The 24,526-nt window shown below is 42.0% G+C and overlaps 2 protein-coding genes across 5 annotated transcripts in view; both read left to right on the top strand.

The window, feature by feature from the left end:
* Positions 1-1,772: 1,772 nt before the first annotated feature.
* Positions 1,773-24,056, top strand: LOC109561552 (zinc finger protein 709-like). Its single transcript, XM_070792747.1, has 4 exons — positions 1,773-1,905; positions 21,217-21,343; positions 21,546-21,606; positions 21,984-24,056. Exons 1-4 carry the CDS (start codon positions 1,903-1,905, stop codon positions 23,392-23,394), a joined length of 1,602 nt encoding a protein of 533 aa, XP_070648848.1. The 5' UTR covers positions 1,773-1,902; the 3' UTR covers positions 23,395-24,056.
* The window catches only part of LOC109561551 (zinc finger protein 791-like), a 71,753-nt gene continuing 49,022 nt past the window's right edge, over positions 1,796-24,526 (top strand). The window contains exon 1 of one of the 4 annotated variants that reach the window (XM_019964083.2): positions 1,796-1,905. Coding sequence is in view for 1 of the 4 variants with exons in the window: in XM_019964084.2 (XP_019819643.2) it covers positions 1,903-1,905 (3 nt within the window). In the remaining 3 variants the exon portion in view is untranslated. The remainder of the gene's footprint in view (positions 1,906-24,526) is intronic. The other 3 variants (XM_019964084.2, XM_070792742.1, XM_070792744.1) reach the window with 3 other exon arrangements.

The raw sequence follows: 24,526 nt of genomic DNA, 5'->3' as shown, positions 1-24,526 counted from the left end.
TAACCAGCTTCAAAAGAAACCCAGAACAGCAGCTCCCCACATGCCTACCTGCTCTCCCTCTTGCTTAAATAAAACTTCACTGTACTTAAAGCTCTCTGCTTTGGTGATCAAGAAAATGCCTTAAATTCACCCTTAACACCTTGACCCCTAGAGGACATAATGTTACAGAGTCCAAGCTCGCTCTGTTCGCCACATGACAGGCCAATGAATCTGAGAGACAAGGTGTTCAAGCAAGGAATATGACTTTATTGGGAAAGCTGGCTGACCAAGAAGATAGCAGACTAATGTCTGAAAGTATCTTGTCCAGGGTCTGGATGCCAGGTTCTTTTATAGAGTCAGACAGAGAGAAGCAATGAGGAATTGAAGTCAAAAGGCAGAACAAGAGGGACATGCAATGAGGAAGTAAAGTAAAAAGGGTATTCAGTCTTCAGTAAAACATCTCCAGGAAGGGCCAGCGTTTGGAAGCGTGTGTTAAACTCTTCTTTTTGTTGTAATTATTCACAGGTGTGGAGGGTCAGATTATGTCTCTAAGACATAAAAACTAAGATCCTTTAGTTTAACAGGTAGAGGTGCAGGGTCCTCTGAGGCAGGCTATTCTGTATGGTTGTAATAATAAAAGCAACAAAAAGCACGTCAAAGAAACAGTTCGAACATGGAGTCAGAACTGGCTTCTCTCTGCAACAGTAAGACCCTTTTGTTACAGTGTGGCCCTGTGTTGGGGTGTTGGACTGCACCCTGCAGGTTCAAAAGCTCAGTAATTGCCAAGACCGAAGAAAGAGTCTGGATTCAGCGACAGAGGCATCAATGCTTATCTTACACATCTGAAGCAAAAGGGTCAGATGTCAGGCAGGAAAAGTTATACAGAAAATTGGGTGGGAATAACCAGCTATAGCAGAGAAGGCAATGGCACCCCATTCCAGTACTCTTGCCTGGAAAAATCCCATGGATGGAGGAGCCTGGTAGGCTGCAGTCCATGGGGTCGCTAAGAGTCGGACACGACTGAGCGACTTCACTTTCACTTTTCACTTTCACGCATTGGAGAAGGAAATGGCAACCCACTCCAGTGTTCCTGCCTGGAGTATCCCAGGGACGGTGGAGCCGGATGGGCTGCCATCTATGAGGTCGCACAGAGTCGCACACGACTGAAGAGACTTAGCAGCAGCAGCAACCAGCTATAGAGAAAAATTGACCTCAAATTGGCTCATCAGTTGTCAAGGAAACCAGCAGAGGCATACACCCCTCAACACCCCTTTGATGAAGTATGCAAGTGGAGATACTCTGATCGAAAGAGTAGAACAATCAATAGCCTGGGGCAACTCAGTGTCTGGGCTCTAAGATGTAGAGGGAGGAGCCATCATGTGAGTAGGTGTACTGGTAGGTGTACCAGGTGTCCTGGTAGGGGATGCACAGAGCAAAAGAAGAGCCATGTCAACCTCATGCTCTGTTTTTTGGAAACTCAATGAGAAATTCCCCGCCTTCACGTGTGCACAAAGAGCTGGGCGAATACGAGATAGGCCGCTCCAGGCTTGCAAAAACTTGTTTCCGAGTAACCGCGTCGGGCTGGGTCAGTTCTCTGCTCCACCCACTGCCCTCAGCGCGGGTCTGGGCGCCTCTTGGGGGTTGTCGGAGGAAGCTAGTTCCCTAGAGACACAAGTCCTTCTGTCCAGCTGTCACTCAAGTACTAGGAGGTGCGGCTTTGAGAACTGTCCAATCAGGGATGCCGCTTGGGCAGGTAGGTGGGGCGACGCACCGCTTCGGCTCCGTTTTCACTCCCTCAGGATCGCCTAGTGATCCGGTTTCCCACCTCTCAGAGACGCTGGCGGCACTGCCTCAGAGTCTGTCTTGTTGTGACCTGTTGTGGTAGTCGTAGGAAGGACTCAGGGAGACCCAGGAAACCTAGAAATGGTGAGTGTGCGTTATCCGGGTGCAGAGTTGGAGCGAGAGGGGAGGAGGCGTTGGTTGGAGTGGATCCGAACCAGCTGTGGTGGTGTCGGGCCTCCCCGCTGTCAACCCCAGAGCCTGCGGACCCGAGGGGCGTTGCTCGGACCTCAGTCTCCTCCCTCCGGTCGCGTGGGGGGGCGGGGCCGGCAGCCAGGACCCCGGGCGTCCTATCCAGTCACTGCGCGCCCCGACTTCGGCTTCGACCCCGCAGCCCCGCGTCCTCCTCAGACTGTGTTGTGACCCCTGGGGAGGATTGTCAAGGGACCCTCGTGACTCGGTCTACGTGGTTCGTGCGTGGGAGGAGCTTTGGTGTGTGGGATCCCCAGTCCCTGACTTTTTCCCGGGGGGCACCCATTTTCTCTTGTTTTCCAGTTATTTGAGTACCAACAGTCTCAAGTCTACGCCCCTGTCCGCTCGAGCTTAGCTCTTCCTAGGGCTGACAGTGAGTTCCCTAAATTTTCGGAGTTCACCCAACATCCCCAAGGCCAAATTCCCTCTCAGATTCACAGCATCATTATCAACTATTTGTCCTCCGTGGTGCATTTCAAACAGACGCAGTGTTTTAACTGTTTATCATTTTCCTCCCAGAGCCTTAAATGGCTCTTTTTTCCTTTTTTTTTTTTTTTTTTTTTTTGTCTGTGGATGTTTTCCACTAGAAGAAAGTAAAAAATAACCACTTGAAATTACTTTGTTCAGCAGTTTGGTGCCTCTCCTCCCAGACTCTTTCCTGGGCACAGACATCTAATGTGTGGAAGTTCCTTTTAAAACTTTCTGGGTCATGTGTCCTGTCAGGGTTGCCCCTACTTTTAAGATTTAAAGATTGTCACCTTTAAAAGATTTATTCACATATTTAAATGCCATTTTTTCAATCAGAGTAAAATGCATTTAATCAATACAGCTTAAAAGATAGTATAACATATTTCCCAAGAGGCAAAAAAGGTGAATTTTAGGGGAAAAAAAATTCCAGGATTACATTTCATTTGAAAAGTTTTGTTCTGCTGTTTTTTTTTCTCCCCTGGAGCATGTGTAGTATGTTCCTCAGGACTATTCTTTACTTACAGGTGATTTCAAATGAAATTCTCTGGTTGTGTGGTATCTGCTTAGACGTCCAGACCAAGTGTTCAGGTGTGATTAATTATTTACAAACCTATTTCTCACTGTAGAAATAATCACTGTCTGACATCTTTTTTTTTTTTTTTTCCTGAAAGGAGTAAATATTATTTCAGGTTTTCTGGTTGAACTAGTGAAAATGCCCTACAATTTTCTTTCCTCCTTTCCACATAAATGATAGGTTTAAATTGTGTTGCTGGATTGTTCAAACACTAAGTCTGTGTCCATTAAAACTTCAAGTGTGTTCCAAAGATACCCCAGTGCAGAGCAGAGGCCTATAGTCAGTGATCCATGCCAAGGCTCCTGTAAAGAGAACGACCTGCAGACTCAGTTATTCTTGTTGGGAAGCAACTCCCACTCCCTGCCCCGGCAGGTGTCTTACATGTTCGCACCCACAATGGAAGGAGACTTTATACTGAGAGGTGCTACAGAGCCCTGGAAAGCTGAGGATGCAACTGCACACAGTGGTAGAGACTGATTTCATTTCTGAGGTTGGAGGCCTAAAACTTCCTGTGTGAGTTCAATCCCTGAATTGGGAAGAGCCCCTGGAGAAGGCAATGGCAACCCACTCCAGTATTCTTGTCTGGAGAATCCCATAGACAGAGGAGCCTGGCAGTCTACAGTCCATGGGGTCACAAAAGAGTTGGACACTGGACGCAGAACTCGGAACTTCAGTTTTGCGTTCACAGTGTAGGTACACTCAGTGTAATTTATGCACATTGAAAGAGGCTGTTATGATCATGTCTTCTGTATTGCAGACAAAGGGTTTATGCATTTGTATCAGAATCTTAAACTGAATCAGACATAGAGTTTCCTCACTTGTGAGACTAGAACCTAGTAGAGTCCGTGCTTCCATGTTTTTGGGACACGGGAGAGCATGTAGAGCCAGAATTCATTCTTGTGGCTCAACTGTCCCTACTCTTCTCCAGTGACTAACCTGCTCTAGGAACTATATCTTAGACCCCAAGTATGGGACTTTGGTCATCTTTCTGAAAGTGTATTTTTCTTCTGAACTGTAGCAAGAAGGCTACTTATCTGTTTTGATTCCAATATTTTCTTTTTTTTTTTAATTACTTTTGTGACAATTTTTAATCCAAAAGTGTTGTGTATACCAAATTAAAACACTGTTTTTTTGACTCCATATGAGAGACAGCAAAAGAGACACAGATATAAAGAACAGTCTTTTGAACTCTGTGGGAGAAGGCAAGGGTGGGATGATTTGAGAGGGTAGCATTGAAACATGTATATTATCATATGTGAAGTGGATCGCTGGTCCAGGTTCAATGCATGAGACAGGGTGCTCAGGGCTGGTGCACTGGGATGACCGTGGGAGATGGGATGGGAAGGGAGGTGGGAGGGGGTTTCTGGATGGAGAACACATGTGCACCCATGGCTGATTCATGGCAAAAACCACTACAATATTGTAAAGTAATTAGCCTCCAATTAAAATAAATAAATAAAAATTTTAATTAAAAGTTTTTAAAGGTGATTTATAGCAGAATAAATTATTTTATAAAATTAATATGTCATTTTTTTAATTAATTTTTTTTGGCCACACCACATGGCACGGGGGATCTTAGTTCCTGGACTAGAGATCAAACACATACCCCCTACACTGGAAGTGTCTCCTGATGGATACATATATATGTATGGCTGAGTCCCTTCACTGTTCACCTGAAACTATCACAAATTGTTAATCAGCTTATACCCCAATAGAAAATAAAAAGTTTAAAAACAACTTTACCATTTCTCCTTTTAAAATGAGTTTCCTCCTGCAAGTTCTCCAGGTTTGTTGCATCAGGGAGGTTGTATGTGTGTGTGTGAGAGGTGGTCCTCCTCTGTTCTGCGATTGATCCAAAGCCGGGAACAGTTCCAGTGCTTGACAAACTCTACAGTTCTACCGTAAGGAAGCTTAATAAGCCAATTCAATTTCCAAGCACTTTTCAAAAATTGTTAAATTTTCACATAAATACTGAAATCTTAAAATCAGTCATTTCAAATATATGTTTATTTCTTAGCTAAACGTTGCAGTCCTTTAATTCTAGTTTCCATTAGCTTTGGGGCTTTTAATGTGTAAGTTAATTGAGAGATATGATGTGAGTAAAGCAAGAAAATTCTGGAACCAACTAGAATTTTGTTCCATTAAGGCAAAGAGAGCCTCAGTATGAGATGGGTGTGTTTAAGTGCTCAAATGTTTTTTCCATTAAAAAAAATTTATTACACAATTTTTAAAGGTTATACTCCATTCACAGTTACTACAAAATAGTGCCTATATTCCCTAGATGTACGATATATCCCTGTACCCTGTCTTACAACCAAATTGTTTGTGACTCCCAGTTCCCTACACTTGCATTGCCCCCATCAACCCCATAACCACTAGTTTATTTTCTGTATCTGTGAGTCTGCTTCTTTTTTGTAATATTCATTAGTTTGTTGTGTTTCTTAGATTCCACATGTAAGTGATGTCATCAAGTATTTATCTTTCTCTGTCTGACTTATTTCACTTAGCATAATGCCCTCCTGTCCCTAAACATTTAGAAGGCCATGCTATTCCTAAAGCAAATGAATTCTTGTTTTAATGAATGTGAGGGAAAAGCCATTGAATTAATATTTTTGTTGATATAAAGAAAACACTTTAAAGCTTATATACATCTTTTAAGTCTATTTCTGGGTTTAATTCCAAACCCCTAATATTTTATATTATGCCACTCATTCCTGAAAATATCCCTAGTATGACATATAGTGGAGGGACAAACTATAATGTTCTTGTCCTTTTAATTAGAAGGGGATTTGTAAATCTTTTATGGTGTGCAGTTTTATATCTGTTAGCATTTAAAGGATTAAATCTTAGAGTGGTTTCCTATGTAGAAAAGTTAGGATTAATTTGAAAAAGCAAAATTTAATTTAAAATAATGTTAAGCATAGGAAGATAAGATGTATATCAGTTTCTCTCCTGATTTTAAATAATGCATGTGAAGGTTAAAAATATTTCTAAAATGGGAAACTAGCTTAGGACTCCTAGCCCACATGTCCTCCTCCACTCCTGTGCTCTTACTCCACCCATGCACAAATACCGAGTTATAATTACTTCTTGATCATCCTGTTGATGTTTCTTTATATGGAAACAATCCAGTGCAGATGCATGTTTTTCTTACCTGGGTTTGATTCTTGTAATGAGTAGTCAGGTTCCACATACTTGATGTTTGACTAGTACTGAAAGATAAGCCTCACCGCTCCCATTTCCCCTAGTACGTCTTACCTGGACAGGCTGATAAGAAAGCCTGGGGGCTCCTGCTCTGTGAGCTGCCGGTTGCTTGTGCCCTGTGCTGCCCTGTGTGGCATTATTGACCCCCACCAAACCTGGGTTCTATATACAGAGGACACCAAGATGACAGTGTGTGTTAATGCCGTGTCCTGTGGGAGTAGAATGAGGATGGGACCCTCCTAGTGATCCTTAGTCCATGGCTTGGATGGAACCTGTCTGTGTTTTAGTGCAGGTATGACTGAGGCTGGGTTCACCCAGACCTTGGAGAGGAGGGATCTTCGGGGGTTACTTGGCTGATTAAACCCTGTGAATGAGGTAAACCCCTCAGATGATCACTCTGAAAAGGTTATTTCAGAGAGAAAGAGAAGAGAGAGTAAAGGCAGCCCGTAGGTGGCAGGCTGAGTCCATTCCTAATACCAGAGGGCTCACCAGGACCCTTCAGTACCTCTGCTGTTGCTGCACCTGCTAGAAGCACCTGCAACAAAGATGCTGACCCTCTGCGTTAGGTGGGCGACACCTGTAGCCTCACTGCGGCACAGAAAAGGGGTTAATTTAAACCAATTTAAGCCTGGGGTACTTCATTTCTATAACCTAACCAGTTGTCATGAAGGAAGCCTCTGACCCTGATGGCACTGGTGTGAGGCTCTCTAGAGGAAAAAAATTATCAATGCTAGGGTGGAAAGGACACTCTCTCCCTCAGAGTATATTCAGTGACCTAAAATACACAACAAAGAAAGACTGGAGGGAGAGAACCAGACAAAAAACGTACTGAAAGAAAGGACTACAGTTTCATTCAATTGTAAGTCCAAAATATGCTAGAAGAGTTTCCATAGTAAAAAGACAGAAGGAGCCTGCCTGACTTTTGGTCCTCTGTAATACGAATTTAAATTAATATTAACATCTCCTGTATACCGCACTCTAATTCATGAAACTTCATGTAATTAAACTAGGTTTCAAATTGCAGGTATTCATGGGGATCCCACTATATTTAAGCAGTTTACCTCATCATCTCAGGGGAATGACTGAATAGAGTATAAAGGACAAATAGGTATACTTTGCCTTCAGCAGCAGAACTCTCTTCTTGCCTAAATTTCTCATGGTTGTATCACTCATTGTCCCAAAATATCCCATAGTGAGCAGGGAAGCTCTGAACCCACGATTCATTAAGTAAAATTAAATTGTCTTCTACTTCCAAATTGGCAAGACAAAATAAGATTCCACAAACATTACCCGACAGTTAAATTCATTAATATGGCCTGATTTAAAGTTTTAAACAGGGCCTTGAATGTGATAACCCAAGGACAAAAGAGCAAATAAAACCAAGGAGGGTCTTCGAATGCAGGAACAGAAAAGCCAGTTGCTTGTTGTCCTTCCCTCCTCCGTATTGTAACTATTAACGGATTTCAGGTCCTCCTGAGCAATATAACCTGTTTTCCCTCCTACCTCACAGGGAGAAGGTATTTGCCTTACTCTTACCCCACCCAGAATACATACCTCATCCAGTCAGCAAATGACCCGCAAGACCCCTATCCCACTCCTTGTACCCTGGGTATAAGAGTATACTAAGGACCCCTGTTCAATGTTGGTTCTCCCTTGAGCTGGCCTGCTGTTCTAACAGCACCTCCCACTCTAATAAACTTTATTTCCCTCCCATTCTGCCTCATGTCTGAAAATTCTTTTCCAATCCGCACACGGACCATGACATTGAATTGTATTGAAAAACATTATAAAGAAACATATTAAGGGAGAAGTGATAGCCCCCAATTTTCTCCTTTAATAGCCTATTTGATCTGTTCTTAAACCTGGAAAGAATGAATGATACCTCATAGTGGATTACAACAACCTTGAGCTGTGGTTACATCAAATTAGCCCCTATTCCTAGTCCCTGTCATTGTGGAAATTACTTCATCCACTCAGTAAATATCTTGCTCTCACAGACTTGATAAGTCTGTTATGTCGAGTATCTATTTCAACATTCTCTCTGCTGCAGAGGCCTTCCCCTCTGAAGGGACATCTTTATCTGGTTACCCTCAGAGAACCTCAGTGGTCTTGCCATCCCACAGTCTCTGCAGGAAGATTTGAACTGCATGCACTTTGCTTCAGGAACACAGGTATGACATCACACTAAGGACATCTTCCTCTGAGCACATTCATTTCATTTTCATTCAGAATACACAAATATGGAAAAAAGGATCTCGCAAAAAGTGTATGGGCCATTAACCCACGCAATGTGAGGCCCTTAGTTAAGTTTCTGTATGTTTTTCAGTAATCAACTGCTCCCTCCTTTACAATGTGAAGAAATACTTGTAGTCATTCTCAGCACCCACAAGGCCTACTAGGTTTTTTGGTGTTGGGGAGACAACATATTCCTTATTTAGGAATTTTACTTAAGCCCATTTTTACTATTAGTTGGAAATTGGCCCCCACCTTGAGAGAACCCCTACTACAGAAGGCTCTGGACTGTGTTTAAATGACCATACAACAGGCACTCCTGTTAGTTCCCTTGGAGTCTCCCTCAGTATAGAGGATACAGTGACCTCCTCTTATGCACCTTACAGTGACCCATGATGGCCTTAAGCTGTCTATAGGCTTCTGGTGCAAAGAACTGCCTTAGAAGTGCAACTATCACCATGTACTAGGCTCTCTTGAAAACTAAGACTCTCACAAGTGTAATAGAATGCAGTGAGCACAGCCCTTAGCACACAGCCATTGCTGTGCTTGTCATTACTGCTCACCCTGTTACCAGGCAACAGTTCTGCTCGGCATTTGGTTGGTGCCTCAGTGAGCCTCGCCTACAAGCAACCAATTGTGGATTAGCAGCCATTAGTAGTCCTGCTCAGTTATTGGTCAGCACTGCAGAGGGCCCTGCCCACAAGTAACAAATTGTCAATAAGGGACCACTAGGGAAGGAATTTTGGGGGGCTCCAAAATCACTGCAGATGGTGATTGCAGCCATGAAATTAAAAGACGCTTACTCCTTGGAAGAAAAGTTATGTCCAACCTAGATAGCATATTCAAAAGCAGAGACATTACTTTGCCAACAAAGGTCCATCTAGTCAAGGCTATGGTTTTTCCAGTGGTCATGTATGGATGTGAGAGTTGGGTTGTGAAGAAGGCTGAGCGCCAGAGAATTGATGCTTTTGAACTGTGATGTTGGAGAAGACTTGAGAGTCCCTTGGACTGCAAGGAGATCCAACCAGTCCATTCTGAAGGAGATCAGCCCTGGGGTTTCTTTGGAAAGAATGATGCTAAAGCTGAAACTCCAGTACTTTGGCCACCTCATGTGAAGAGTTGATTCATTGGAAAGACTCTGATGCTGGGAGGGATTGTGGGCAGGAAGAAAAGGGGATGAAAGAGGATGAGATGGCTGGATGGCATCACTGACTCGATGGACGTGAGTTTGAGTGAACTCCACGAGTTGGTGATGGACAGGGAGGCCTGGCGTGCTGCAATTCATGGGGTCACAAAGAGTCAGACACGACTGAGCGACTGAACTGAACTGAGGGAAAGAATTCCCTTATTGACAGTTTGTTACTTGTGGGCAGGGCCCTCTGCAGTGCTGACCAATAACTGAGCAGGAAAATCCCATGAATGGAGGAGCCTGGTAGGCTGCAGTCCATGAGGTCACTAGGAGTCGGACACAACTGAGCGACTTCACTTTGACTTTTCACTTTCATGCATTGGAGAAGGAAATGGCAACCCACTCCAGTGTTCTTGCCTGGAGAATCCCAGGGATGGGGGAGCCTGGTGGGCTGCCATCTATGGGGTCACACAGAGTCAAACATGACTAAAGTGACTTAGCAGCAGCAGGGAAGGAATTCAGGCTTCCCTGGTGACTCAGATGGTAATGAATCTACCTGCAATGCAGGAGACCTAGGTTGGATCCCTGGTGAGGAAGATCCCCTGGAGAAGGGAATGGCTACTCACCCAGTACTCTTACCTGAAGAATTCCATGGACAGAGGAGCCTGGTGGGCTACAGTCCATGGAGTCAAAAAGAGTCGAATGTGACTCGGCAACTAACTTAAAGGGAAGGAATTCAGCCATCGGTCTGTGGTTTGGTGGTCATCAGATAGAGAGTGAGGTAAGAGGTGGATCCTAGCCTTCTCCTGGAAGCCCTTCAGCTCACTGGGCCTTGGGCCAGCAGGTGAGCTGGGGCCCAGGGAACAGGCTGAAGGCTGTGTCCTGTGGGGCTCCAATTGTTGTTCAGTCACTCAGTTGTGTCCAACTGCTTGCAACCCCATGGACTGCAGTATGCCAGGCTTACCAGTCCACCAACAACTCCTGGAGCTTCCTCAAACTCATGTCCATTGAATCAGTGATGCCATCCAACCATCTCATCCTCTGTCATCCACTTCTCCTGCCTTCAATCTTTCCCAGCATCAGGGTCTTTTCTAATGAGTTGGTTCTTCGCATCAGGTGGCCAAAGTATTGGAGTTTCAGCTTCAGCATCAGTCCTTCCAGTGAATATTCAGGACTGATCTCCTTCAGAATGGACTAGTTGGATCTGCTTGCAGTCCAAGGGACTCTCAAGAGTCTTCTCCAACACCACAGTTCAAAAGCATCAATTCTTTGGTGCTCAGCCTTCTTTGTGATCCAACTCTCACATCCATACATGACTACTGGAAAAACCATAGCTTTGACTAGACGGACCTCTGTTGGCAAAGTAATGATTCTGCTTTTTAATACACTGTCTAGATTTGTCATAGCTTTTCTTCCAAGGAACAAGAGTCTTAATTTCATGGCTGAAGTCACCATCTGCATTGATTTTTGAGCCCCCAAAAATAAAGTCTGTCACTGTTTTGATTGTTTACCCATCTATTTGCCATGAAGTGATGGGACTCGATTCCGTGATCGTAGTTTTTTTTAATGTTGAGTTTTAAGCTGGCTTTTTCACTCTTCTCTTTCACCTTCATCAAGAGCCTCTTTAGTTCCTCTTCGCTTCCTACCATAAAGGTGGTGTCATCTGCATATCTGAAGTTATTGATATTTCTCCTGGCAATCTTGATTCCAGCTTGTGCTTCATCTCTCCTGGCATGGTGTACTCTGCATGTAAGTTAAATAAGCAGGGTGACAATATACAGCCTTGATGTATTCCTTTCCCAGTTTTGAACCAGTCCATTTTTCCATGTCTGGTTCTAACTGTTGCTTCTTGACCTGCATACAGGTTTCTCAGGAGGCAGGTAACGTGGTCTGGTATTCCCATCTCCTTAAGAATTTTCCACAGATTGTTGTGATCCACACAGACAAAGGCTTTAGCATAGTCAATGAACCAGATGTTTTTCTGGAATTCTTTTTCTATAATACAACGGATGTTGGCAATTTGATTGCTGATTCCTCTGCCTTTTCTAAATCCAGCTTGAACATCTGAAAGTTCTTACTTCACATACTGTTAAAGCCTAACTAGGAGAATTTTGAGCATTATTTTGCTAGCTTGTGAAATGAGTACAATTGTGTGGTAATTTGAACATTCTTTCACATTGCCTTTCTTTGGGGTTAGAATGAAAACTGACCTTTTCCAGTCCTGTGGCCACTGCTGTGTTCACCAAATTTGCTGGCATATTGAGCGCCACACTTTCACAGCATCACATTTTAGCATTTGAAATAGCTCACCTGGAATTCCATAAATTCCACTAGCTTTATTCATAGTGATGCTTCCTAAAGTCCACTTGGCTTCACACTCCAAGATGTCTGGCTCTAGGTGCGTGATCACACCATCGTGGTTATCCAAGTCATTAAGATCTTTTTTGTATAGTTCTGTGTATTCTTGCCACCTCTTCCTAATATCTTCTGCTTCTGTTAGGTCCATACCGTTTCTGTCCTTTATTGTGCCCATCTTTGCATGAAATGTTCCCTTGTTCTCTAATTTTCTTGAAGAGATCTCTAATCTTTCCCATTATTGTTTTCCTCTGTTTCTTTGCATTGTTAACTTAGAAAGGCTTTCTTATCTCTCTTGTAGATTTGGAAATCTACATTCAGATGGATATACCTTTCTTTTTCTCCTTTGCCTTTTACTTCTCTCTTTTTCTCAGATATTTGTAAGGCCTCCTCCAACAACCATTTTGCCTTCTTGCATTTCTTTTTTTGGCAATGGTTTTGATCACCATCTCTTATACAGTGTTATGAACCTCCATCCGTAGTTCTTCAGGCACTCTGTCTATCAGATCTAATCCCATGAATCTATTTGGTGGGGCTCTAGAGCCCTCACTAAAGCCACTCACTAAAGCTAGTCTTGGCCCAGGCCTTGAGGCAGCAGTGAACCTCTCCCGCCTCCTAGCCTCTGTGACCTAATAGTAGCAGTGGCAGTCTGCCTGGGTCACAGTCTGTGGGACCTTGTCTCCCACTCTTTGGGCACCCTGAGGGCCATTGGGTTCGGTGCCTGGCTCCCTCAGTGATGACATTTGGGCAGTCTGGGAACCTGGCCCCAAGTTGCCAACTGAGATCTACCTCCTCTTAGCCAGGACCAGGACCCCAGAGGGTGAAAGCTTTGCCTTGGGACCTTGCTCTTTCTTGTCAGAAGAAAGAATAACATTCATTTGGTAGAGATTTACAAGAAGATTGTTGCCTGATCGTGACCTAACTTCAGGAACAAAGGATCTGACACCAAGAAGTTTGCAACAACTAATCAGGCCTCTCCCTCACCTTTCTTATAAAAGGGCTTTGCTGAAAGCTTTTAGTAACTTTGGGGTTCTTCAGCCACCCATCTCTTTGCATAGCTCTGTAATAAATTTTTCTCTGTTCCAAATTCCAGTGTTTTAGTATTGTTTGGCCTCACTGTGCATCAGGCACACAGACTTGTGTTTTTCGAGAACATAAGCACTGAGCAGGAGAAGGAAATGGCACCCCACTCCAGTACTCTTGCCTGGAGAATCCCATGGACAAAGAAGCCTGGTAAGCTACAGTCCATGGGGTCACTAAGAGTCGGACATGACTGAGTGACTTCACTTTCACTTTTCACTTTCATGCATTTGAGAAGGAAATGGCAACCCACTCCAGTGTTCTTGCCTGGAGAATCCCAGGGACAGAGGAGCCTGGTGGGCTGCCATCTATGGAGTCGCACAGAATAGGACACGACTGAAGTAACTTAGCAGCAGCAGCAGCAAGCACTGAGCATGTGATCCTCTGCTGAACTGCTCATTATGCCTGTGACCTTGGAAACAGCACCCCATTGGGTCAGCATGCTTACCAACACCTCCATGTGACATGATGGTGTCACATCTGTCCTCGCCTGAGTCTCCTGCAGAAGGAGACCTCTTCTACTCATTCCCTTAAAAGTTGCTGCGGTGTTGGGAAAGGTCTCCATTCTCCCAGATGGAGTCTTAGCTGGGGTTAATTGAAGGCACAGTTCTGGGATGGATGCACAACTGTAAGGAAGACAATATACATTCCTGCAGGACAAGTTCAGAAGACAATTGCTTCCCTTCATCCCTTATTTGCAATATCCCTGATAAAAAAATCCAAACCCCAGGGCCACACAGCTACCCAAACATCAGGCAGTTGTCTTGATACTGGCCCAAAACTGGCCTTATCTACTTGTATTCACAGATTCTTGGACAGTTGTCTCAGAGTTGCCCCCTTTGTAGTAAAAGAACTTTAAGAACCTCTGAACTCGATAGATAACCCAAAATACAAATCAAGGTAATACTTCATATATATATATTTTTTTGGGGGGGGGGCTATATCGGGTCTTAGTTGCAGCACATGGGCTCTTCATTGCATCAGGCGGGATCTTTCTTTGCGATGTGTGGGCTCAGTAGGTGTGTGGGATCTTAGTTCTGTGACCAGAAAGTGAACTCATGCCCCACACATTGTTCGGTGGATGCGTAACCGCTGGACCTCCAGGGAAGTCACAGGGTACCACTCTTCTGTACAGGTACTAGGTCCACTGTTCACGGTCTTGCCAGGACACTTCTCATCCACATTAGAGTTCTAGAGATGTTGATAGTAACTATGGCGCTTCTCAGAATATGCTGTGCAGTTCTGTCCAACAGGGCATCCAGTGGAAGTTTCACCTCTCTTACTGGTCTTAGGCTGATGGAGCACCATGCTGCCTTATTGAATAAATGCAAATCAGTTGGATGAAAGGTATCCTGTTTCAGCCATTGGTCAGTCATCAGGGATAATGAGTTTGTCTTCATCTTTTTTTTTTTTTCTAGTACACTTTTTTAGGGCAGTTTTAAGTGTATAGGAAAATTGATTAGGAAGCATAGAGAAATGTATCAGAAAGTATACATAACCCCTCTGCATCCACAGTCTGCACTATATTGTTTTTTATTTCTTATTTGACTGTGGTACATTTGTTAAACTTGCTCAGCAAATAGCATTGTTTGTTATCATAAATGGATGTTGGTTGGTGTCAAATCCTTTTTCATGCTTATTTCTCCTTTCTTTTATTTCTGATGTTAGTAATTTCTGTTTTCTTTCTTCATTGTCTTGACTGGCTGTTTATAATTTTATTAAATTAATATTTTCAAAGGACTACCTTTGGGGTTTGAAAACTAGAAGAGTTTTTTTTCTTTCAAAACTTGAAATACAAGGAGACCTCAAATTGGGGGTTCTGTTCAGGACCACTGCAATAAAGTAAGTCACACTTATTATTTGGTTTCCCAGTGCATATAAAAGTTATGTTTCTACTATATCATAGCTTATTAAGTATGCAGTAGCATTATATCTAAAAAGCAATTTGTATAGCTCAATTTAAAAACTTGATTGCTAAAAAATGTTAACCATCATCAGCAATGTAGGGTTTCCACAAACTACAGTGAAACACAATAAAATGAAGTATGCCTGTATAGCATTTCAGTCCACTCTCTTCTTCCTTGCATGGTTTCTGAAAACACGTCTGATTTAATTAAAGTCTTTTTTTCTCTGTGCAAATCAAAACTGCAATTAAATACCACCTAATTAGGTGCAGTCAGAATGACCATCATTAAAGAGACTACAAATAAAAAGTTCTAGAGAGAATGTGGAGAACTGGGAACCCTCCTGAGCTGTTGCTAGGAATGTAAATTGGTGCAGCCTCTATGGAAAACAGTATGGAGGTTCCTCAAAAACACTAGCAATAGAGTTGCTATATGAGCAACCAATCCAAATCCTGAGCATATAACCCAACAAAACTATAAATAGAAAAGAAACTGGAACCTAGTATACAGAGTGAAGTAAGCCAGAAAGAAAACACCAATACAGTATACTAACGCATATATATGGAATTTAGAAAGATGGTGACAATAACCCGGTGTACGAGACAGCAAAAGAGACACCGATGTATAGATCAGTCTTATGGACTCTGTAGGAGAGGGAGAGGGTGGGGAGATTTGGGAGAATAGCATTGAAACATGTATAATATCATGTATGAAACGAGTTGCCAGTCCAGGTTCGATCCACGGTACTGGATGTTTGGGGCTGGTGCACTGGGACGACCCAGAGGGAGGGTAGGGGAGGGAGGAGGGAGGACGGTTCAGGATGGGGAACACAGGTGTACCTGTGGCGGATTCATTTTGATGTTTGGCAAAACTAATACAATATTGTAAAGTTTAAAAATAAAATCAAATTAAAAAGAAAAAGAAAAAAAAAAAAAAGAAAAGATACATGCACCCCTATGTTCATAGCAATACTATTCACAATAGCCAAGACATGGAAACAACTTAAATGTCCATACACAGATGAATGGACATTGTGTATATATACACATTTGTGTATACACAATTGTATACACACACACAATGCAATACTAATCAGTCATAAAGAAAAAATAAATAATGCCATTTGCAGCAACATGGATGGACCTAGAGATTATCATACTGAATAAAGTAACTCATCAATGTAAGTTTAGATGGATCATCGAAAAAGGAAGAGAGTTGCAGAAAAACATCTCTTTCTGCCTTATTGACTATGCCAAAGCCTTTGACTGTGTGGATCACAATAAACTATGGAAAATTCTGAAAGAGATGGGAATACCAGACCACCTGACCTGCCTCTTGAGAAACCTGTATGCAGGTCAGGAAGCAACAGTTAGAACTGGACATGGAACAACACACTGGTTCCAAATAGGAAAAGGAGTACGTCAAGGCTGTATAGTGTCACCCTGCTTATTTAACTTATATGCAGAGTACATCATGAGAAACGCTGGGCTGGAAAAAGCACAAGCTGGAATCAAGATTGCCAGGAGAAATATCAATAACCTCAGATATGCAGATGATGCCACCCTTATGGCAGAAAGTGAAGAAGAACTAAAGAGTCTCTTGATGAAAGAGGAGAGTGAAAAAGTTGGCTTAAAGCTCAACATTCAGAAAACTAGATCATGGCATCCAGTCCCATCACTTCATGGCAGATAGATGGGGAAACAGTGGCTGACTTTATTTTTCTGGGCTCTAAAATCACTGCAGAAGGCGATTGCAGCAATGAAATTAAAAGACTCTTACTCCTTGGAAGAAAAGTTATGACCAAGCTAGACAGCATATTAAAAAACAGAGACATTACTTTGCCAACAAAGGTCTGTCTAGTCAAGGCTATGGTTTTTCCAGTGGTCATGTATGGATGTGAGAGTTGGACTATAAAGAAAGCTGAGCACCAAAGAATTGGTGCTTTTGAACTGTGGTGTTGGAGAAGACTCTTGAGAGTCCCTTGGACTGCAAGGAAATCCAGCCAGTCCATCCTAAAGGAGATCAGTCCTGGGTGTTCATTGGAAGGACTGATGTTGAAGCTGAAACTCCAGTACTTTGGCCACGTGATGCGAAGAGCTGACTCATTGGAAAAGACCTTGATGCTGGGAAAGATTGAGGGCAGGAGGAGAAGGGGATGACAGAGGATGAGATGGTTGGATGGCATCATCGACTTGATGGACATGGGTTTGGGTGGGCTCTGGGAGTTGGTGATCGACAGGGAGGCCTGGCATGCTGCGATTCATGGGATCGCAAAGAGTCGGACATGACTGAGCGACTGAACTGAACTGAACTGAAAGTAAGTCAGAAAGAAAAAAGACAAATATCGTATGATATCACTTATATGTGGAATCTAAAATATGACACAAATGAACTTATCTATGAAACAGAAACAGACTTACGGATACAGAGAACAGACTTGTGATGGCCACGGGGGAGAGAAAGTGGAGACAGATGAATTGGGAGTTAGGGATTAGCAGATGCAAGCTATTATATATAGAATGGGCAAACAGCAAGATCCTACTCTATAACACAACGAACTGTATTCAGTATCCTGTAATCAACCATTGTGGCTCATCTGGTAAAGAATCCGCCTGCAATGTGGGGGACCTGGGTTTGGTCCCTGGATTGGGAAGATCCCCTGGAGAGGGGAAAGGCTACCCACTCTAGTATTCTGGCCTAGAGGATTCCATGGACTCTATAGTCCATGACGTTGCAAAGAGTTGGACATGACTGAGCAACTTTCACTTTCCAATCAACCAGAATGGAAAGGAATATACAAAGGAATGTATGTGTATAGCTGATTCACTTTGCTATACAGCAGAAATTAACACAACATTGTAAATCAACTATACTTAAAGTAAATTTTTAAAAATCTGTGTAAACTAAGGTGTTTCTTCTACATCTTTTCAATATATTCTTTCTTCAGTTTCAATACGAAATACTTGGGTGTGCCTTTTCTTTTTTTATAATTTTATTTTTATTTATTTATTTTTGGCTGTGCTGGGTCTTTGTTGCTGTGCAGGCTTTCTCTAGTTGTGGCAAGCAGGGATTTCTCTTGTCACAGAGCACAGACTCCAGAGTGCCCAGACTTTAGTAGTTGTGGCTTGTAGGCTCAGTAGTTGCAGTTCTTGGGCTCTGGTACACAGGTTCAATAGTTGTGGTGCATGGGCTTAGTTGCTACAAGGCATGTGGGATCTTCCCAGATCAGGGATCAAACTGGTGTCTCCTGTACTGGCAGCCAGATTCTTTATAGAGTGTTTTCTGAACATCCTGCATTTGTGGTTTGCCATCAATGACTTTTTAAAAATATTTGTTTGGTTTTGGCTCCATTGGGTCTTAGTTGGGATCCATTGCTTCAGCACACAAGTTCTCCAGGTGTGGCACACAGGCTAATTGTGGCCCTCAAGCTACATAGTGGGCAGGCTTCAGTAGCTGTGGCAAGTGGGCCCTCCAGCTGCTGTGCATGGCTTAGCTGCCCTGAAGCATGTAGGATCCCAACCAGGGATCCAGCTCTTGAACCCCTGCATTGCAAAGTGGATTCCCAACCACTGGACCACCAAGGAAGTCCCCAGGCCTTGTATCTTTATTTTCTCTTTCTCAATTTTGGAAACAGTGGTTTTCCTGTGACATCAATGCTCTGATGGATCTAAGAAGAGTTCTTGATTTCAAATGTTTTCAAGTTTTTTCTATGAGGTTGGGAATGGCATCCAAGTGCTTTAAAATATTTATTTATTTATTTAGGTTACCTCAGATCTTAGTCATGGCACACAGAATCTTTGTTGTGTCATGCAGGATCTTTTGTTGCAGTGCTTGGACTCTCTCTGGTTATGGCGCCTGGGCTCAGTAGTTGTGGCACACAGGCTTAGTTGCTCCAAGACATGTGGGATCTTAGACACTGACCAGTGATCCAGTCTGCGTCCCCTGCACTGCAAAGCGAATTCCTAACCACTGGACCACCAGAGTTCCTTAAATACCAGACCCAAAACCAGAGTTCTCTGACTCCCATTTTTGATGGTTGACTGCTTTTAACTTTAAAGCCTCATTCCCTCCACCCATTTCTCTCTTTTTTTCCATAGGTTTAATGGGTTTAATAAGTTTACCCCTTCAGTACCTATTTGCAGCACCCAGTATTCCTTTGAAACACCAGACAGACCCAGCAGTGGCCAACAGTCAAGCTTAGACCTCCAGAGTTTAAAAGTTCAGGTTCTCTGAGCATTCCGTGTTGCAGTGGCACTTGTCCAAAACTGGTACCTCCCTATTGTTGGGGGAGCTTTAAATGTACCAGTGGAAAAGCTTTTTCCTCTTCATGGGGAAGAAAGAAAATCATTCCTCAAACCCAGCAGATCTAGCTGTGAGGTCTTTCCTCCTGTCCCCTCTCTTGTGTTTTTTTTGTTTTGTTTTGTTTTTTGTCTTTTGTTTTTGTTTTTTTTGCAGTGGAGCAAGAGACCAAAATCTGACTTGAGTTACAAGAAACAAGACAGTGATCGCTGGCTATAAAGGGAGTGACCAGGAGCAGTGGAGTCTCATATACCTCCCACATCTAATATTTGTGCTTCACAGGAAAACAAAAATAACAGGTCCACAAAATACAACAGCTAGAATTACAAAACTCCGTTCATACAAGGGCAGTGGAAGGCAGGAAGTGGAAGTGGGAGGGGAAATGGCACAGGGAGAAAGAGTATTCAAATCATTTCAGGCACGGGGCTGGCAAATGCTAGAAAAAAAGCTGCAGAAAAACCTGTGGTCCTTTCAGACTCACCAGTGTTTAAAATCCATACTGGTGTCAGGAAGATTCTGCCTTACATGCACCAGAGAAAAACTCCAGATTCCTCAGAGAGAAGGGAATGTATGCAGGGCTCTTCCCCTCATTTCTCTTTGACCCACACCTCTACATAGTGATAAGAGTGCCTTGGTGCTCCTTTCTATTGGCAGTAACAAGACGTTAAGCCCTCATAAGATCCTGTTCTTGTGTGTGAACCCAAATCCACCCCCTAATTTTTTATAAAAGCCCAGGCTCCTTTCTCTCTTAAGGCATTTCCTGACTGCTGGAGAAGCAGGTCTTACTTTCCCCAGAGACCTCAATTATGGGAAGTAAACCCTTTCATATGCTATTGGCACTGTGTGCTGTCATCAACGAAGGGATTCTTATGTTCAGTGGTCAAGCCATCATACTTCTGTAGACCAGATAGGAGTGTTTGGGAATTAGAGAACTTGGGAGGACAGCCTCTAGAATGGCTGGTTTTGAAACCACTTCTTCCTGAAGTTTGAAAACAGAGATTTTAGGGTTGTTTGGAGGAAAGCACTGCTGAATCCTTCATTAAATTACCATGAATCCATTGTGATTTTCAATGAACACACTTGCAGTCTTCAGCTCTTAACCTGTTACTCAAGGTCAGCAAAGCACAGGGCACAGTGTTCTGGTTCTGCCCTAAAGACTGCTTCTGGCATATTATCCCACTTTGTGTGACTTTGTGTGCCTTTGAGCAGCCCCAAGGTGCATGAGTATAGGGAATTTGTGGTCTAAGTTGTGACATGTTCTTCCTGGTATCTGAGCTCTAAATACCAAATAACTTTCAAGTCCATAAAATCAGAGAGAGAAAGGGAGAGCTGAGCCTGTGGTAAATATCACACAAGTTAAAAGGGATACATCCTGGCAGTCAGGATATTTTCATTCCACCAGCTACATCACTGTACTATTTCTAAAAGCCTGGAACTTAACGACTAAATAGCCAGTTGGATCTTATTAAAAGCTGGATTTCTACTTGTCCTGGACACTCATGTTTGGTGATAGGGATAGAAGTAAAAGCTTCTAGTTCTTCACTATGTTTTTACTTAGTAAAATATTATGCACATTTCACCCTCTGCCTCATGGAGTGCTGTAAACAGTGGGTGGTAAGGGAGAGGGAAGAGTTTTCCTCACAAGGAATCCATGACCTTAAAATGATAATATTTGTTTCATGTGTGTAGCATTTCTGTCATTTCCCAACATGCATGGACCCTGCGATGAGACAGAAATAATATCTGATGAGATCACAATAAACTGTATAAATAATTTGCATGTTTTCATGATGCTGTTAAATTTATAAGGAATTAAGTGCGGACAGAGAGTAAGCTTCTCATAATCAAGTCAGAGAGGTGACAGACTCATACATAAAATGAGTCTTCATATAAATGGTGTATAGATGTCCAGGGCTGTTAGTCTCACACATCCTCCTATACACACATTTGGGATGCTTTAGGACTCAGTGACCTTTGAGGATGTGGCTGTGAACTTCACCCTGGAAGAATGGGCTTTCCTGGATCCTTCACAGAAGAAGCTCTATAGAGATGTGATGCGGGAAACCTTGAGGAACCTGGTCTCAATAGGTGAGGATGACAACTTGCCTTTATTTTGTTAATTAGTAACAACAGGTGTTTCTTGCTTATTGTTCCAAGATATTAAATGTGGAAATGCAGGATGTTGCTAAATAAAACTAGGCCAGGTCACAGCCAACAATGGATATAGAATCTAGTCATTTTTCTATAACTAATAATATTTTGGAATCATTTTCCTTGATCTGCAATTTAGGAGAAAAATGGGAAGATCATGACATTGAAGATCAGTACAAAAATCAGGGGAGAAAATTAAGGTAAGTCATACCCACAATATAATATAGTAGCTCATGTGAGTATTCTGTTATGTTATACAATTTTAAAAGGAGGAAATAACTAGTGCTCCAAATTTAGTTATTCTTGGAAATTTTTCACCAAAATTACTTATGTGACATAGATGTTCAGTGTTTGCAAAATAGTTCAACACTTTAAATAAATTCTCTTTGTGAATTGTCACTGTTTTGATGATTGCAAGAGCATTTTTTATGTTAAACTTGAAACCATTCAGACACATAAAACCTACACTATTGCTGTAAGTGATAAAAATGTACTTCAAATGTCCTACTAAATATAAAATTGTTAATAAAGAACTCATTAATAATGTACTCCTTGTTTGTTTGTTTGTTTTCCACAGAAGTCATGTAGTAGAAAGACTCTGTGAAAATAAAGAGGGTAGTCAGTGTGGAGAAAACTTCAGCATTATTCCAAACCTCAATATGAACAAGAAAACTAATAGAATGAAACCACGTGAATGCGGTGTATGTGGGAAAGTCTTTACACGTCATTCATCCCTTAAGAGACATATGAGTTATCACACTGAACGTAAACCACCTGAGTATCAGAAATATGGAGAGAAGCCATATAGATGTAAGGAATGTGGTAAAGCCTTTGGCTATCTCCAGTTTTTGGAGACCCATGAGAAAAATCACAATCGAGAGAAAAAATATAAATGTGAGGAATGTGGGAAAGCGTTCCATTCCCGTGCATCCTTTCAAGCACATGAAAGAATCCACACAGGAGAAAAACCCTATGAATGTAAGGAATGTGGGGAGGCCTTCATGTGGAGCACAGGGTTTCGAAGACACATGGTAACACACACTGGAAATGCCTCATATACATGTAAGAAATGTGGGAAAGCTTTTAATTGTTCTTCTTCATTGCGAACACATGAAACAACCCACAGTGAAAAGAAACCCTATCAGTGTAAGCAATGTGGAAAATTCCTTAGATATTATCATACTTTTAGAACACATCAAAGGACCCACACAGGTGAGAAACCCTACAAATGTAAGCAGTGTGGTAAAGCCTTCAGTTGTCCTAGTTCTTTTCGGAAACATGAAAGAATTCATACTGGGGAAAAGCCTTATGAATGTAAGGAGTGTGGAAGAACCTTCAGAGGTCTCTCAAGCCTTCGAGCACACATGATCACTCACACTGGCGATGGACCTTATAAATGTCAGGAATGTGAGAGAGCCTTCATTTCTCCTAGTTCCTTTCGAATACATCAAAGGATCCACACTGGAGAGAAACCCTATAAATGTGAACAATGTGGTAAAGCTTTCAATTACTACAATTCCTTACAGTCACACAGAAGAACTCATACTGGAGAGAAGCCCTATGAATGCAAGGAATGTGGGAAAACCCTCTCCCATCAGCAAACCTTAAAAATACACATGCGGCTGCACACTGGAGAGAAACCCTATGAGTGTAAACAATGTGGTAAAGCCTTCAGATATTACCCTTCCTTTCACAAACACAAACGAAGTCATACTGGAGGGAAACCCTTCGAATGCAAACAGTGTGGTAAAGCCTTCAGTCATTACAATTCCTTACAGTCACATGGAAGAACTCACACTGGAGAGAAACCCTACAAATGCAAGGAATGTGGGAAAGCCCTCTCCCATCACCAAACCTTGAGAGTACACATGAGACTGCACACTGGAGAGAAACCCTATGAATGTTCACAGTGCAGTAGAGCTTTCAGATATTACACTTCCTTCCAAAAGCACAAACGAATTCACACTGAGAAGAAATTTTATGAATAAGGAATACAGAGAAGCCTTTAGTCAACCAACTTCACTTTGAAAATGTTAAAGAAGCCACACTGGAGAGAAAGCCTATCAGTGTAAACAAGGTGGGAAAACCTTAAGATATTTTCAAAGTTTGCAAACACATGAAAGGATTCCCATAGAAGAGAAACCTTGTAAACAATGTGGGAAGTCCTGCAAAAATTATACCTCCTTAGAAATGCATGAAAGAATTCATACTGAAGAGAAACCTGTGACTGTAAGGGATATGGGAAAGCCTTCAGATGTTACCAGAGGTTTTTATTTATTTTTGATGACTTGAAAAAGATCAGAGTGGAGGGAGTATGGTAAAGCCTTCGTTTGTCACAAACCATTTGAAGAGAGTACACACTGGAGAGATACTATATAATGTAAAAAAAAAAAAAAAAGGTCAGAAAACTGTCAGTCATTCCAAGTCCAAAATAATGAAAGGACTCACTGGACAAAAACTCCTGAGTTAAACAGTTTCAGAAAGATTTCAATGAAATCTTTACATGTGAAAATCTTTACAATGTCTTTACATGTGAAAACTCACATTGAAAAGAAATAAATATAAGTAATATGAGAAAGCTTGATGACAATTAATCTATGTGTAATCTTTCAGAAAACAGGAAACAGTTGTTATTAAAGTTGGAAATACATTGTGTTTATCAATTCTCTTTCTTAAAGTGCACTACTGGACAGTGGATTTCTAGTAATTACTCTCAGAAATGAATATGAGGGGAGATGACTCTGTAAGTCATGTTTCCACAGTGGTACATAAAATTAATAGAGCTTTTTCTTTAAATCAGTTTTATTTTATCTTTTCTTTTTGAAGCCAGTTGGATCATAGGTGAATCAAAGTAAATTTCTAATAATGCAATTAGGTTAAAATTGTTTTATAATGTTTGATTTGCTCTGTGTTAAGGGGCCACTGAGAAATGACAGTTTGGTATTTGGATTTTCCTAACAGCTGTGGCAGTTCTCGAATATCTCTAGTCCAGTGTATCTATTTATCTTTCTTACCAAGCTCTTTTGTTGGAGTGAAGAGTACAAGAGCCTTTTAACATTTTCTATACTAATAAACTGTTCAGTAAATATTTGTGTATACCTCACTTATAAATGAATATAG

This window comes from Bos indicus, chromosome 7 (genome assembly GCF_029378745.1).
Source record: "Bos indicus isolate NIAB-ARS_2022 breed Sahiwal x Tharparkar chromosome 7, NIAB-ARS_B.indTharparkar_mat_pri_1.0, whole genome shotgun sequence".
NCBI lineage: Eukaryota > Metazoa > Chordata > Mammalia > Artiodactyla > Bovidae > Bos > Bos indicus.
Note: the sequence above shows the minus strand (reverse complement) of the source record. Positions and strands in the feature narration are given on the sequence as shown.